General features: G+C 49.7%; 1 protein-coding gene across 3 annotated transcripts in view; it reads left to right on the forward strand.

Moving 5' to 3' along the window:
- IFT140 (intraflagellar transport 140) overlaps window positions 1–14,878 on the forward strand; it is a 102,000-nt gene that overhangs the window by 25,551 nt on the left and 61,571 nt on the right. For all 3 annotated transcript variants that reach the window (XM_036021056.1, XM_036021057.1, XM_036021058.1), the window contains exons 10-16: window positions 121–324; window positions 459–531; window positions 2,720–2,811; window positions 7,060–7,187; window positions 9,279–9,396; window positions 11,019–11,149; window positions 14,547–14,715. In XM_036021056.1, the coding sequence (XP_035876949.1) occupies window positions 121–324; window positions 459–531; window positions 2,720–2,811; window positions 7,060–7,187; window positions 9,279–9,396; window positions 11,019–11,149; window positions 14,547–14,715 (915 nt within the window). The remainder of the gene's footprint in view (window positions 1–120; window positions 325–458; window positions 532–2,719; window positions 2,812–7,059; window positions 7,188–9,278; window positions 9,397–11,018; window positions 11,150–14,546; window positions 14,716–14,878) is intronic.

Consider the following 14,878-nt stretch of genomic DNA (forward strand, 5'->3'; position numbering starts at 1 on the left):
TTAACACGAAGAAATAGCCCTTGGAAATTGTTTATGAATCCTCATATATATAATGTTTTCCTGACTGTATGTCTTCTTTGTTAATACTTTTGGTTCTTTCTCTCCAACATGGAAATGCAGTGGGGCTCCAGGAAGAACCTTCTGGCAGTGAACAACCTCAGCTCTGTGGTGATCCTCAGCGAGCAGGCCATGTCATCGCACTTCCACCAGCAGGTGGCCGTGGTGCAGACTTCCCCGAGCTTACTCAGCGTGTCCTTCCTGTCCACGGGGATGACATACAGCCTGCGCACAGACATGCACATCAGCGGGGTGTTCGCCACCAAGGTAACTGAGGGAGACCCATGGGGTCAGTTGGGGGCCTTTAATGTAGACAAAAGACCTGGTCAGTTGCAGGCTCATTCAGGATGGTAAGGAGCCCAGGTTATAGGTTGCTTTTTAATTTCCATAATTCTTTTTAGGATGCTGTTGCCGTCTGGAATGGAAAACAGGTGGTGGTCTTTGAGCCTTCTGGAACCACGTTACGAAATGCAGGTGGAAGTCTCGGTCCCTCCTCCCCCCAGCAGAAGGGACTCATAGCACCTTGCTGTGTTTTCTTACCATCTAATGGGAGGGTTGCTGGTACTGTGGTGTGGGCAGAGGGCTGGCACAGGGCAGTGGGGACCCTCATATCAGCTCTCACGCCTGTGCCTGTGTTTCTAGAGTCAGTGTTGCAGCCCTGGCCCTGAGCTGCCAGAGCATCTCAGGCCTGCTGGGCCTCACGCTGAAGCCAGTCAAGGTGGTTGAGAAGTACAGCTGGATCTGGGGCTAGCAAGCGCTCCAGGGCTCCAGGACAATAAAACAACTCAAATAAGGCTGCATGAGGGTTGCTGCACACCCGGCTTTTGAACCAGTTCTAGACCACACAGAGTGGCGACCCCATGGCATCTTGACCAAGGCCAGCCTCTGTCTAGAAGTTCCAGGGTGGACCATCAGAAATGATTCATCACTCCCAAACACCTCCCTGTCCCATCAGTCTCTCTAACTCTGTTTCACTGGGCTGCCTTTGTCCTCACTCCACTCTTGAGCACATGCCTGTATGAGTTTCCTGAGGCTGCACAAACTGAGTGGCTTAAATAAAAATTGATTCTCTCACAGGCATAGAGGTCAGAAGTCCCAAATCATTTCCACTAGGCCAAACTCAAGGCATCAATAGGGCACACTCCCTCCAGAGCTGTAGGGGAGAATTTCTTTCTTTTTTTTTTTCTATTTATTTTTAGAGAAAGGGGAAGGGAGGGAGAAAGAGAGGGAAAGAAACATCAGTGTGTGGTTGCCTGTCACATGCCCCTCACTGGGGACCTAGCCCACAACCCAGGCATGTGCCCTGACTGGGAATCGAACCAGCAACCCTTTGGTTTGCAGGCTGGTGCTCAGTTCACTGAGCCACACCAGCCAGGGCAGGAAGAATCTTTTTCTTGCTGCTTCTGGTTTTTAATGACTGTTGGCAGCCCTTGGCTTGAGCTCACAGTATTCCAGTCTCAGCCTCCATTGTCACATCGTTCCTGTCTGAAATCTACCTCTCTCTTACTAGTGACACTTGTGATCACATTTAGGGCCCACCTGGAGAGTACAGGATAATCTCCCCGTCTCCAGACCTTAATATCTTGGGCCATATAAACTCATATTCACCGGTTCTAGGGGTTAGGACATGACGCCTTTAGGGGATAGCCTCTAGCCTACACGGTGACCATCAAGACTTGCGCCTCAGCTAGCTCAGTTCTCAGCATCACCCATCCTGACCTCAGCCCTCTCGCCTCACAGGAGGACTTGCCCCTGCGCTTTCCAAGGTTGATCCCTCTACGTGTTTTTGAAAACCTCACTCCTCTCTGGGGGTGCTTCTGCTGCTGGTTATCACCTCTCTCCCTCATATTATTCTCTGTTTTCCTTTTTCCCTAATGCTTTGTTGCCTGAAGTTCTCTTCTAACCCTTCTCTTGCTCTGCCTTGTGTTGTGCTGGTTATTCCCATCTTTTCCTCTCAAGTGCAGACCCTCTAGGGGCAAGGATGAACTTCTTATCTACCCAGCAGGGCAAACAGCACAGCAGGCGCTGAAATATTTTCGGTCTTGTGTGTGTAATCATCTTCCTACCTAGATAAGAACCTGTCTGGCCCTGGCTGGCGTAGCTCAGTGGATTGAGCGCGGGCTGTGAACCAAAGTGTCGCAGGCTCGATTCCCAGTCAGGGCACATGCCTGGGTTGCAGGCCATGACCCCCAGCAACCGCACATTGATGTTTCCCTCTCTCTCTCCCTCCCTTCCCTCTCTAAAAATAAATAAAAATCTTAAAAAAAAAAAAAAAAAGAACCTGTCTGGAGACAGAGACTAGAGCTTTTGGCCTCCAAAGTTCCACATAAGATAAGCAGATGCTTGCTCAAACAATCATCCGTCATAGGTGCTGTGCTGCCGGGTGGGAGAAAAGGCTTACCGCTAAGTGGTGCAGGGCCCAGCACTGAGCTCCCCCATCACGCCTGGAGCCTGCACGAGCTCTCACCACCAGCTGTGGCTTTGGGCAGTCCCCTGCCCCTCAGAGCCTCACCTCCCTCAGCAGCAGCATGCCAAAAACACATCCCTCAAAAGCTATTATGTGGTCAAAAGTGAATTTGGAAACATGCATAAGAATGCTTCTTAAACTCTTAGGAAGTATGAAATGTTTAGCTGCTGCTGTTGTGTTTATCTTTCATTTTAGGTACCTTCCTGTGTGAGTCTCCAGTGTTGGCAATGTATGAGGAAAGTGTTTATACAGTGGAGCCAAATCGCGTTCAAGTTCGAACCTGGCAGGTAAATTGCTGAACTAGAGAAATGGGCTCTGATGATAAAGACAATTAGGGCCAAGTTTAAAATGCTATTTCTGAATGAAGCCAGAGCCTACATATTGGCTTTACCCAACCAGATCAGATTCCCCCCAGCGGGAGACCAGTTGTAAAAATGGATTTGGGGATAGTTGCTCCATCTATAACTCTTGTAACGTAAGACATCAGGAGGCAGGGCAAGACCTTTTGCAGTGAAAAGGACTAGATTACTAGACCTTGGAGTACGTGGGGTTGTGAAATGGGAGGGAATGTTTGCTGTGCATCTTGGGGGCGCTAAGGAGCCATTAGTTCAGGACACAGTATCTTTGTACAGGCCTTTCTCTGCACGTGTGTGAGGGGGAGGCCAGGATGGGAGCAATGCATGCCTTCAAGATGACAGACCTCTAAGACTATTCTGTTCTCTTTTGGTGGTGTAAAGAAACCCTTACTTGTCTATATTGCACACACACTGAGTGGCTTAAAACAATAGAAATTTATTTTCTCATAGTTCAGGAAGCCAGAAGTCGAAAACTCCAGGCGTGGGCTGGGTTGGCTCCTTCTGAGGCTCTGAGGGAGAATTCCATCAGCGCTGCTTCTTCCAGCTGCTGGTGCTTGCTGGCAATCCTTGGTGTCCCTTGGTGTGTAGACATGTCACTGCAATCTCTGCCTCCGTCTCCTCTTGTCCTTCTGCCTGTGTCTGTTTCTCGTCTGTGTCCTGTAAGGACACTTGTCCTTGGATTTAAGGCCCACTCTAATCCGGAATGGTCTCCCCTTGAGATCCTTAGCTTACATCTGCAAAGACCCTTTTTCCAAATAAGGTGGTATTCACAAATTCCAAGTAGACATATCTTTTGATGGCCACCATTCAACCCAATAAATGTAGCAAAGTTTTGCGTCAGGGTCTAGAATACCTATTGTGACCTTGGTTTTAGCTCTTTGTGTGACTCCTTTGTCCGGCTCTGAGTTCTTTCCTGGGATCCAGTGTCTGGTTTCCGGGGCTTCTGTATCCATGTTCTTATACCTTTCAGCGCTGCTCATCCCCTCTTTCACTCAGCAGTTCCTAAAGGATCTCCTGGAGTTCTCCGTTCTAGCGGGGAGCCAGACAGTTAAGTAGCACACTTAAAGCAAGAGAGGGATGGGAAATACCACAGGTGAGCCATTGGAGTAGAGGCCTGATGATGTAGGGGAAGCAGCCCACAGCCCCTGGGGGAGAGTGCAGATGGAGGGAGCTGCCAGTCCCCATCAGACCTTCTGTCTGGGTAAGGTCGGAGGGGAGGCCGAGGCTGGAGGGAAGGAGGCCAGAGCTCAGTGGGGCATCTTCACACGAACAGTGTGGCAGGAGCATCTGCTGTGGACATAAAGCTCTGACAGGGAGGGGTCGTGTTCTAAAGAACAGATGACAAGGGACAGCTATGTCAGCAGAAAGCATGCTGGGAAAGGACTGTTAACCTACTGGGAACAGGCCAGTGGCCTGCTGGGAAGCATGGAGGCAACTGAGGGGCCTTGCCCGTTGTGCTTGGAGGGTGACTTACAACAAACAACCTAGACTTGAGTCTTTTTTGTTACTTATTTTTTAACTAAAAGGAGTATGTGTTCATTGTAACTAGTAATATAATGCCAGCATGTGCAAGGAAAAGGTTAGGAACTCTCCCTCATTTTGAAAGCCTGCAGCATGTCTCTCCAGACCTTTCTCCCTGCTGGTGAAGAGGCAGACACACAACCGTTGGTTGCTTGGTGCCTGTTTATGTCTGTGCCCTCACTCTCCAGTTTTCTGACAGGACCTCCTTCCAGACCGGAGCGCAGAGCTGCTCTCCCTCTCCCAGTGCTTTATACTGTTTCCTCCCCCGGCCTAGGATGAAGAGCGGTGACAGGCACCCTTAAGGCAGGCTCCTTGACACAGAGGCTGGAGCTGAGGAAAGGGCTGGTGTCTGGCAGACACTGGTGGAGGCTGAAGCCAAGGGGACAGCAGAGAAGTGGGGAATGTGGCAGGAGGGTCGACGGGCCAGTCTAAAGATAGTGGGGGGTTGTGAAGCCCAGAGGGACAGGGTGCATTTTGGCTTGCCTTTTCCTTGCGTTTTCTCCTAGAAGATAACTTCTGGGTCAGTGTGGTGGGAAAGACTAGGGGATCTGGTGAACAGTGAGGTCAGGCAGGAGATGCCACAGGTGGCAGATCTAAGGGCCTGGAGCCAGGCAGTGGGCTGGCAGATGAGGCCAGAGTGGAGGGAGAGACGAATTAGTTGGGGAGTGGTTAGATGGTAGGTGGTAACAGAGGGGAGAATTGAGGGTGTTCTGAGTTTTCTAGTTTGGGAATCAGGGTTAACTGTGATGCCTTAAGATAGAAACTACAGAAGCAGTGCAGGTGTCAGGGGACAAGGTAAGGGTTTGAGGCGACTTTTCCTCAAATACCCTTTAGAGACATCCAAGAGCTGGTTGGAAATACAGGTTCTGGAGGTCAGGGGCTCAGTCAGTGAGTGCTCTAAAGCGGTCAGTTTGGGAATTTGGATACATTGAGGTAAAGGTGATAGTTGAACCAGGGTAGAAGCAAGATGAGTTCAAGTCTGTACCCTGAATACATGGAGCATAAGGAGCCAACAGAGGAAGAGGCTGAGCAAAGGAGGCTGAGAGTCCACCTGTCATCATTGACAAGGTCATCCTCAGCCCAGTCAACAGTCGCCTGTGCCTCTTCTTTTGACCCTATGTCCAAGCAGCTGTTTGCTTGTTCCATAAGCGTTTATTAAGCTCTACCTAAGGGGCATCACAGCGAAGATCAGATTCTTTAGTTTGGAATTTCTCCTTTCCTGCCTCCCAGACATTCATCCCTCAACCCCGAGTTTTCTGGACAGGTTACACAGCTTCCTGCCTCCTCTCCTGCTCTCAGAGTCTCTCTCTGTTGAGCATTATGAGCCCACTAAGTCCTGTTGGAACGCTCCCTGTCATTCAGTTGGCCTCTACTCTCATGCACCGAAACTATGCCCCCACTGCTGCCTGGGCTCAGCCCTGCAATGCCCTCAGCCTTGCATGTCTGACTCACTGCCCCCTCCTCAAGCTCCCAGGGACATACCGCTCACAGTCGGAGTGCCCTGCTCCCAACCTGGTGCTAGGCGGGCTGCAGGCATTCACTGTTATGTGGTTGAATTGAGCCAGGAGCCTCTTTTAACTCAGAAGAGTAGGGTCAGTTGTATATAAGACACTGCCCAGGCCTGACTGATCACTGTCCTCAAAGTGCTGTTAAGAATGACATTTGAAATTAAATGGCATTTAGCCCTGGCTGGTGTGGTTCATTGGATTGAGTGCTGGCATGCAAACCAGAGGGTCGCCGGTTTGGTTCCCAGTCAGGGCACATGCCTAAGTTTCAGGCCAGATCCCCAGTCAGGGGCGTGTGAGAGGCAACCACACATTGATGTTTCTTTCCCTCTCTTTCTCCCTCCCTTCCCCTCTGTCTAAAAGCAGTAATGCCACCCTGTGTAGCCTCTGCTCACTTGCCCACCCTTGGTGCATGGCCCTCTCGTGGCTTCTTCATTTTCACTGCAGGGGCCTCAAGGTTCCTAGACCAGCCCCTTCACACTACAGTACACGCCGTCTCCTGTTCCTGGAGTGATGGCCCACAGCTGTGCAGATAGCCGGCTTCTTCTCTCTAATCTAAGCTTACATATTGCCCCCAGACAAGACTTAACCTGTCAAACATTTTATTGAAGTATGATACGTAGAAGAAAAGGGACATGTGCATAAGACACAAATGGAACATATCCATCATGTAACTGTCATCTAGTCACTGACCTCCCCGCCCAAAGGTGACCACTTATGTGACACTAGCAGCAGAGTAAGTGTTATCGGAGGCTTTCACTTAAGACCTACGTAAAGAAGGCCCCCTGGCTCAATCCAGAGGGACTTGACTGTCTCATCGCCCTCAGTACTTTTCTATTTTAGCATCCTATCTGTCCCCTTTCCAGCACTTTCTCAGGCTGAGGTTACATGTGTATTTCCTTGTTGACCTGGTATCTGTGTGTCTCCCTCTTGGGACTGTGAGCATGAGGGGTCCCTGAGAGCAGGGCCCTGTCTTCTTCCTGAGGTCGTGTTAGAACCCGGCAGAGTGCTGGGCACACGCTGAGCCATCACTAAACATTGTCTGAGTATGTGAATGGAGCATTCAGGATTCTCTGTAAATAATGTTTAGTCACGACAGTGAAATGCTGCACAAGCTGCTTTTCTGAATTCCTTGTCCTTTCCTTTTCCTCAGGGGACTGTGAAACAACTCTTGCTGTTCTCTGAGACGGAGGGGAACCCATGCTTCCTTGACATCTGTGGAAATTTCCTGGTTGTAGGGACAGACTTGGCTTACTTTAAAAGCTTTGATCTTTCCCGAAGGTACAGTTTTTGTCCAAATGAAAGTTTTACATTTTAAAAATTAGGAGATAATGTGGTGGGTATAAAAATGGAGAGGAGCTAGAAAACTCTATGTTCTCATTTTAATATTAACATGACACTTAGTTCTGTTTTTTTAAACACCTGTGTCTTGGCTTAAGTTCTCAATCTTTGCAGGATAGGGAGTAGCACAGGGCAGGGAGAGGGGAGTTGAACAAGTGGTGCACAGGGGATTGCTTAGGGTGGTGAAACTTCCATGTGATAGATGAGCAGCACAGTCTATCAAAACCAATAGAACTTTTCGGCAAAAAATGAGCCTTAGTGTGTGCAAATTAAAAAAAAAACCCTTTTGGTGGGGTCCCAGGATGGGGATGCAGAAGGTGGGGTCCTGGGGGTCCCAGGATGGGATGCAGAAGGTGACAAAACAATCTACCTGTATTACACACAATCTACCTGTATTACAAACGTGCAAAACACACTCCCTGGAGAGGAAGTGGCCGACCTCAGCCACTTTGGGAATGAGTGGCGACTGTGAGACTAAAGGCACAGGTACTTCACACAGCTCAGTGCTCCAGCTGACCAAGTTACTTACCATAGGTCTTACTATCCAATACGGCTGCACAGTGACACTGGACGGGGACAGCGAAGGGAATGGACAGAGGGTGATGGGAGCTGGGTCCTCCCTACCGGGGAGGGGGTTGCAGACAAGCACGGGAGGAGGCAAGAGCGACCCCTGTGGTGATGGGTTAGAACTGGAGACACAAGTTTGAAGTTACAGATGGCTACGTGTGAAGACACATGCATGTGTGTCTACACACCAGTTAGTGCACACACGCTTGTTCTCTCAGCTGAGGGCCTAGAGGCAAGGACGCCCCAAGAGCAACCAGCTCCCCAGTGCCCAGACAGCATCTAACAGCATCTCCATGAAAAGGAACCGGGGTCCTTGGAGAAACGGCTGATTCTGGGACTGAGGTGGAAAATGTACAGGATGAGCATGGAGTATCTTAAGTGCCAGAAAGTAAGAAAGTGCTAAAAACCAAAATTCAATGACGGGGTGTGTCAAAGGGTATAGGAGCCAACAGAAAGAGCTCCCAGGGGCCAAAGCTGGAACAACTTGAGAAACAACAGCAACAACAGCAAAAAACCCAGCACTGTATTAGCACCCAAGGTAAAAAATAAATATCTGAGTTCACAACAATATAAATAAATGATCCAGTAAGTTAATAAATACAGGAAACGAGACAACTCTCCCACACAGAAGAATTACAAATAATTTATGTAGATTTTCCTTCCTCTGGGAGAGGAACATAACTCCCAACTTTGTAAGTGAGGGCTGCACATAGTAACGTCCTTCCAAAGGGGACAGTATGGCGTGGGGGGAGGAGTAATCTCACAGACATGACCCCAGACAGGAGAGACCAGGCTCAACATCACAGAGATTAGTCACGTCAATGGCACAGACCCCTGATGTGATGACCACAGCACTGTATCTTTGGGGTCTTCTTAAGTCTGATAAGAAAAACATTAGACACTTCCCAGTGGGGGTGAGACACTCTACAGAGCAGCTGACCAGTCCTTAAAACTCCATAGGCGTCAAAACCAGGAGTCTTAAGACACAGTCCCAGCCCAGAGGAGCCTAAGGAGGCATGATGACGAAGTGTCATGGGTCCTGATGGGGCCCTGGGACAGAAATGGAAAGAATTAAGTGAATTTTAGTTCATCCAGAAATGGAAAACTGAAATTGTAAAGTGTGGCATAGCAATCCCTTTCTGACAGGGGAGATCACAAACCCGCTGCAAGGGGCAGGTTAATAAGCTACTTTGTGTAAAAAGAGGAGGGAGATGAAATTTCATGTTTATATTTGCTGTTAAGAACATGAGAACTTTAAAAACTCACCCAGTATTCTGAGTCTGGCCCATTTCCTGGGACATACGGAATCCCGGGGTGACAGTAGCCGGGCCACTGGGCAGAACTCGGAGTTCTGTGAACAGAGGTTTCGGGTTGCTCGGAGAAGCAGGTCCGTACTCTGTGACCGACTGACCGTGCACAGAGATCCTTGGGTTTGCGCTGAGATCCCTGCCCTCCTCCCTGCAGAGAGGCGAAGGTGCACTGCAGCTGCAAGAACCTGGCCGAGCTGGTCCCTGGTGCGGGGGGCATTGTGTCGCTCAGATGTAACGCCAATGGCAACAAGATCAGCATCCTCCTCAGCAAGGTGTGCTTCCCACGGGGGACCTCCTGCGCTCTCACGGGGCCCTCGGCCTTTCTGTCTGCCTTTCCTGTCCACTCCCTCCTCCTTGTATCCCAGCTCCCGTTCCTCTTCCTCTTCTGTCCCCTCTCCAGGGAGTCCTCTCCTCCCCCACCTGTCCTCCCCTAACCCTAACTCTAACCCTCTCCCACCTGGTGCCATGCGTGCCCTCCTCACCTGCACAACTTCCATTTTTTCCTGCCTTTCCTCATTTCTTATTTCATCAGAAACAGTGGCTTCTACTTTACTGAGCCCCTCACCTCTCCTCTTTTTTGTCTCATCATTGCTCTGGGAAACTCTCAGGCCAAGGTGGGGCGGGGGGGTGGCCACAGGGCTGTTGAAGGCACCTCTGAGCCTCTTGCCTAGAGATGGAGTGACATCAGGGTGCATGCAGCCACGTGGAGTATCTGAAAGCAAGGTGACAGAGGGCACGGTCTTCTTGTTCTAAGTGGCTGGTGCCTTAACACCTACTAGTGTTTGCTGTCTTTTCATTCATGTGTTTGAGCTCTTGTTCATTCATTCAAGAGTGGATTAAGGTTGCCTTCCATGTACCAGGTGCTTTCCTGGGCACTGTAGATACAAACTGATTAGTTAAACAGAGGACTAGGCCCCTCCACTGTGGTTGAACAGACATTGATCAAAGGATGAGGCAAACAAGGACGTTCCTTATACCCGTGGTGAGAGCTGGGAGAGTGAGTGATGCGGGAGCTGCTCTCCAGGGGGGTCAGGAGGCTCCCAGATAAGGTAATGGTTGAGCCAAGATGTGAACTGTAACAGCATAAAACTTCTGATAAGTTCTTGGCATTTGTTGCCCCTAGCAACCAAGCTGGTTCCCTTTTCTCAGTTTCTTTTGTGTGTGCACGCGTACTTTTTGTGTGAGGGTCAAGAACAAAGAAGAAATTATGGTGGTCACGGTAGTGGCTGTGGCATCTGGCACCTCGTGCTGCCTGTTTGACGAGTGAAGAGACTGAGATGAGTTCTTCGTCAAAGGGTGCGGCTGGCTGTGCTGTGACTGAGCCCCCTGGTCGTGCTCTGATTGCTATGGCAGAACGGCCAGGACTCAGAAAGAGCAAACAAGAGACACCACGGGGTTGACCAAGTGAAGCAAATGTCTTCAGAGACTGGGGGAGTGTGAGCACAGGCCGGTGAGCAGGTGGGAGGAGAATTCAGAGCCCAGAATGCTTGGGAGGAGATTCCCAGCCGGAGGGCAGCCTCCTGGGTGCAGAACGGTTTTGCAGACACCCAAGCCACCCCTCAGGCAGCTGCATCAGACCTGGTTTATCAGAATCCAGATTCTTTCTTGTTCCCTTGGCCAGCCCACCTGTGCAGCCCACCTGGCATTGCACTCAAGTCAATATCGAAGACAGCTAGATAGCTGTAGTCCACCTTTATAGTATTTTAGGGTTTCTTTTAAATTTTCTGAAATTATGAATTTCAGCAGCAGTTCAACAACCATTCAGTGGGGACGAAGGTAAGTTGACATTTGAATTCTGAATGTTAGAAGTGCGCTGGCTGGCGCAGCCTGTGGGTCAGGACGTGGTTTTCTCGAATGTGTCGTCACCAGGAGTTTCTGGTTTCTTGTCCCACAGGCTGACAGCAGCCCCGATTCCAAAATCTGTTTCTATGACGTGGAAATGGACTCAGTGACCATCTTCGACTTCAAGACAGGACAGGTCGATCAGAGAGAGTCGTTGTCCTTTAACGGGCAGGACACTAAGAAGTAAGATTGGGGTTGGGAGGGTTTTGTTGCAGACGATACTCCATCAACGTCTAGGCAGGTTTCACTAAGTTATACCTCAAACGTTAAAAGACCCCGGCAATTATTTGTGCTAAAGGCAGAAAGTGAAACAGAAGCAAGCTTAGGCAGTTGGGATAGATTTGGATCTTTAATCTTTGTTTTCTAGGTTCTAAGATTCTGAAATTCCATAGCTCATTAAAGGCCTGTGACTGAGGTGTCTACAGAAATGGCCAGATCACGTGATAGAGAGAAAGGCAGTGAGCCCTAGACCCATCAGCATCTCTGATGGTAGGGATCACATGTGTCTCGAAGGGAATGTGTTTCTAGAGGAAATAATTGTCTTTCTCCAGGGAGTTCATGTAATACAGCAATTTTCATCCAGTGTGCTGCAATAATTTTTATTTTTATTTTTTTATCCTCACCCAAGGACGTGCTCATTGATCTTAGAGAGGGGGGAGAGAGGGAGAAAAACATCAATGTGAGGAAAAAAAACAGATCAGTTGTCTCTGGTACGCACCCCAACCAAGGACTGAACTCGCAACCTAGCCATGGACCTAGACCGGGAATCGAACCCATGACCTTTTGGACTATGGGACAATGTTCCAACCAACTGAGCCACACCGGTCATGGCATCGCAAGAATTTTTAAAACACATAATACCTGACTATTTAGGAAATATCACGTTAAAAAAAATGACAACAGCCAACACAACAATAGCTGTCTAGCACAAATGAGTCAAAAGTATACCTGTATTTTTTGGTCAGATAGAGTATATTTTTTGGTGTGCCACAGAATTTTAGTAATTAGTATATGTGTGCCACGAGATGAAAAAGTTTGAAAAACTGCTGATGTAATGTATATGTGTAGTTCCTTCTACAACTGGAAAAATATAGAATTTAAGTGCTTATACTTTTCCGCCTACAGCTCACATTTAATTCTGCATGAAGTGCCACACGACATTGAAGTAAGCTGTTCGGGGTGGGAGCTGACTCTGCCGTTGGTAGAGTGGCAGTGTGGCCGGAGCTCGGACCCGTGTGTAAGCAGCCCCAGTGGTTGCAGAGGCGAAAGCCTGCCGCTGGTGGTGCGGAGAGGAGCAGGCTGTCAGCAGTGGCCGAGCCAGTGCTTTCTCTGACTGCCCTGTTCCTTCTGCTCCTATGCCAGCCCCCGCCTGCCTTGGCCAGTCTGCCCCACACACTTCCACCTTTCTCCCCCTCAGAGTCCCTTTCCTGAGCCTTCCTCCACCAGGGGGCTTAAACTCACATCTGTCGGTGGCCCCACCCGTATACACACACATCTCCATCTCTTGCCAAGTTTGACTCCACTTCCCCATCTCCAAATGTCCCTGGAGTTTCTTGCTGTAACCTCAAAAATAGACTCCCAGTTCACCCTCACTCCCCAGAGCCCCCGTTCTTGCCTGAAGCACCACTTTTCTGGGTCAACTGATCTAAAGCCTCAGAACTAACCCTTCCCCTAACCCCCACTCTCCATAGCTCTACTCCCTGTTCTTATTGTGAATGTCCCTGAGTTATGTTTCCCCTCCACACTCTGCCTGCCATTTGTGCCTTCCTCCTAGTGGTTGCTGCAACCTCTGAGCCACATCCTCGTGTCCACCCACACCCCTCGCCAGACCAGTCCGTAGGTGGCCCTGGCACTCCTTGGGGCCCCATAAATGCTTCATCTAAACTACCATGCCTGTCTGCCTGCCCTGCTTTCTGTTCAGTCTGGGAGCAGTGACATCTGTGAGGGCTGCTGGTTTCCTATAGGGCAGGTCCCCGAGCTCCTGCATGGATGCATGGGCACATGGGGTCTCTCCCTCATTTGTCCTATTTCTCCAGGTGGTGGTCAGGTGAGGTTCAGTCTTCTGTCACTTGCCTGCCTTCTTTTGAGATCTGACCCATCCTTTGCCACCCAACCCATTTTTTTTTATAGGGGCTTTAAATTCTTAACATTATAAATGGATAATAAAAGGGTTGGGGGGGACTGTGGTTGGGGCCCCTGGGCTCCTAACAACTCTCGCTGTTAGGAGCGTTGCAACACAGGAGGATGGTTTTGTATAAGCTGCAGTTTGCTCCAATGTTATCTTTTGCCTGCAGCTGTGTGGGCGGTTAGTCATGTTCTATTCTTGCTTTCCAGTAATTTCCAGTCCAATCACTGGCTGTGTAGTGGGCTGAGGAGGAGGCTGTCCGCAGAGTCTGGAGAGACGGAAAAGGATTAGAACCGTCTGGGTTGAGCTTCAGCTGCCCCCTGCTGCCCTAGTCATAGGTCTCAGGAAGTAGAAGAGAGGGAGAAATGGAGAATGCCCCCATACGGGCCACCAAAACATTAGGGTAGTTGGTGATGCAGGCTGTGAAAGAATTCACAAAGAGAAGAAAAGGCAAAGAGCAAAGTTTTATTCACTTTTCAAGAGGGGAATGGGGCAGGGTGTGGAGAGATACACCAGCCCACACCCATTTTTTTCTCCCTGCAGCTCTTCACTGCATGCTGGGGCCTTAAAGCAGGGAGGTGGAAAGGGACCAGGAGTAAATGTATCACATCACACAGGTTGCAGCTGGAACTAGAGCCCAGGTCAGGAAACTGCCTAGCAGAGGGTGCTGTCCCCCCTTGAGGCCCACCCACTGGTGCTGGACTTGGGGACCAGCATCAGGGCCCTTTTGAAACCAGAAAAGACACCGGAGTTCAGGCTGCCTGTCACTACCAAACCCAATAAGCAGAGACAGGGATTGAATCTTTTTCGGTGCTTCATTCAGATGGCCGGCGATCTGAGAAGAGGGCGAGTTCATACCCTAACAGACTATCTTGTCTTTTCTTTCCAGGCCAAGGTTTTTATAGCAGGGAATAAACAAGGTGTGGTGAGGAGTTTTAAAATTCAGGGAGTAGTTAATTGGATTAAAAAAACAGCCCCAGCATTCTCGCCCTGGGTGGTGGTCATCTCACCCTGAAGCACAATGGCTCAGATACCGTCTTGAGTTGCTTGCAGTCCTCTTGAGGAACAAAGGTGGAACTGCTTATGGTCTCCTGGAGTCAGGGTGGGTCATACCTTCAGTTCTGGAACAAAAGCTTTTACATGCATTGATTACTAAGCTTATTAGCTATTATAAAGTAAAATTTTCCAACTCTTGAGTCCCCTAGCACTGTGCCAGACTTCTAGAGCCAAAGCCTCAGTGTCTGTCTCTCCAACCAGACTCCCCTGGGACTCTTTCAACCAGTTTCTTTCAGTGTAAAAATATAACCGAACAGGCTGCATCAAAACTTAGTGTGCAAAGGTATTCCCAAGCTGGGCGAGCAAGAAGCCTGCTGCCGCTCATTGGAGACTGGCCTGAAGGTGTTGCCAGAGGCTCAGACAGGAACTCTCAGTGTTCCAGGTGGGTCTGTCTTTCAGGAACCGTGCCTTTGCCAATGAGAAGCTGGCACACCTTGCTCCCGTGAGCCACTTCTGGGATCAGAGCGAGCCCAGGCTGTTCGTGTGTGAGGCCGTGCAGGAGGTAACAGGAGCCCAGCCGCAGCCCGTGGACAGGAAGGCCCACACTGAGGACAGCGCTGACCCCACGGTACTGCCCGGCCTTCATTTGTATTTAGTGGCATGGGGACTTTGGATCTGTGGGTTCACAATCTTGGTGACGAGGTTTATAGGAAAGTTACAAGAAAATCCATTCACGCGGAGCAGCTCGTCCCCCTCTAGGATGCCTGTGCAGTCGCTCCCTCCGGGCATGC

Source organism: Phyllostomus discolor, chromosome 3, assembly GCF_004126475.2.
Source record: "Phyllostomus discolor isolate MPI-MPIP mPhyDis1 chromosome 3, mPhyDis1.pri.v3, whole genome shotgun sequence".
NCBI classification, from domain to species: domain Eukaryota; kingdom Metazoa; phylum Chordata; class Mammalia; order Chiroptera; family Phyllostomidae; genus Phyllostomus; species Phyllostomus discolor.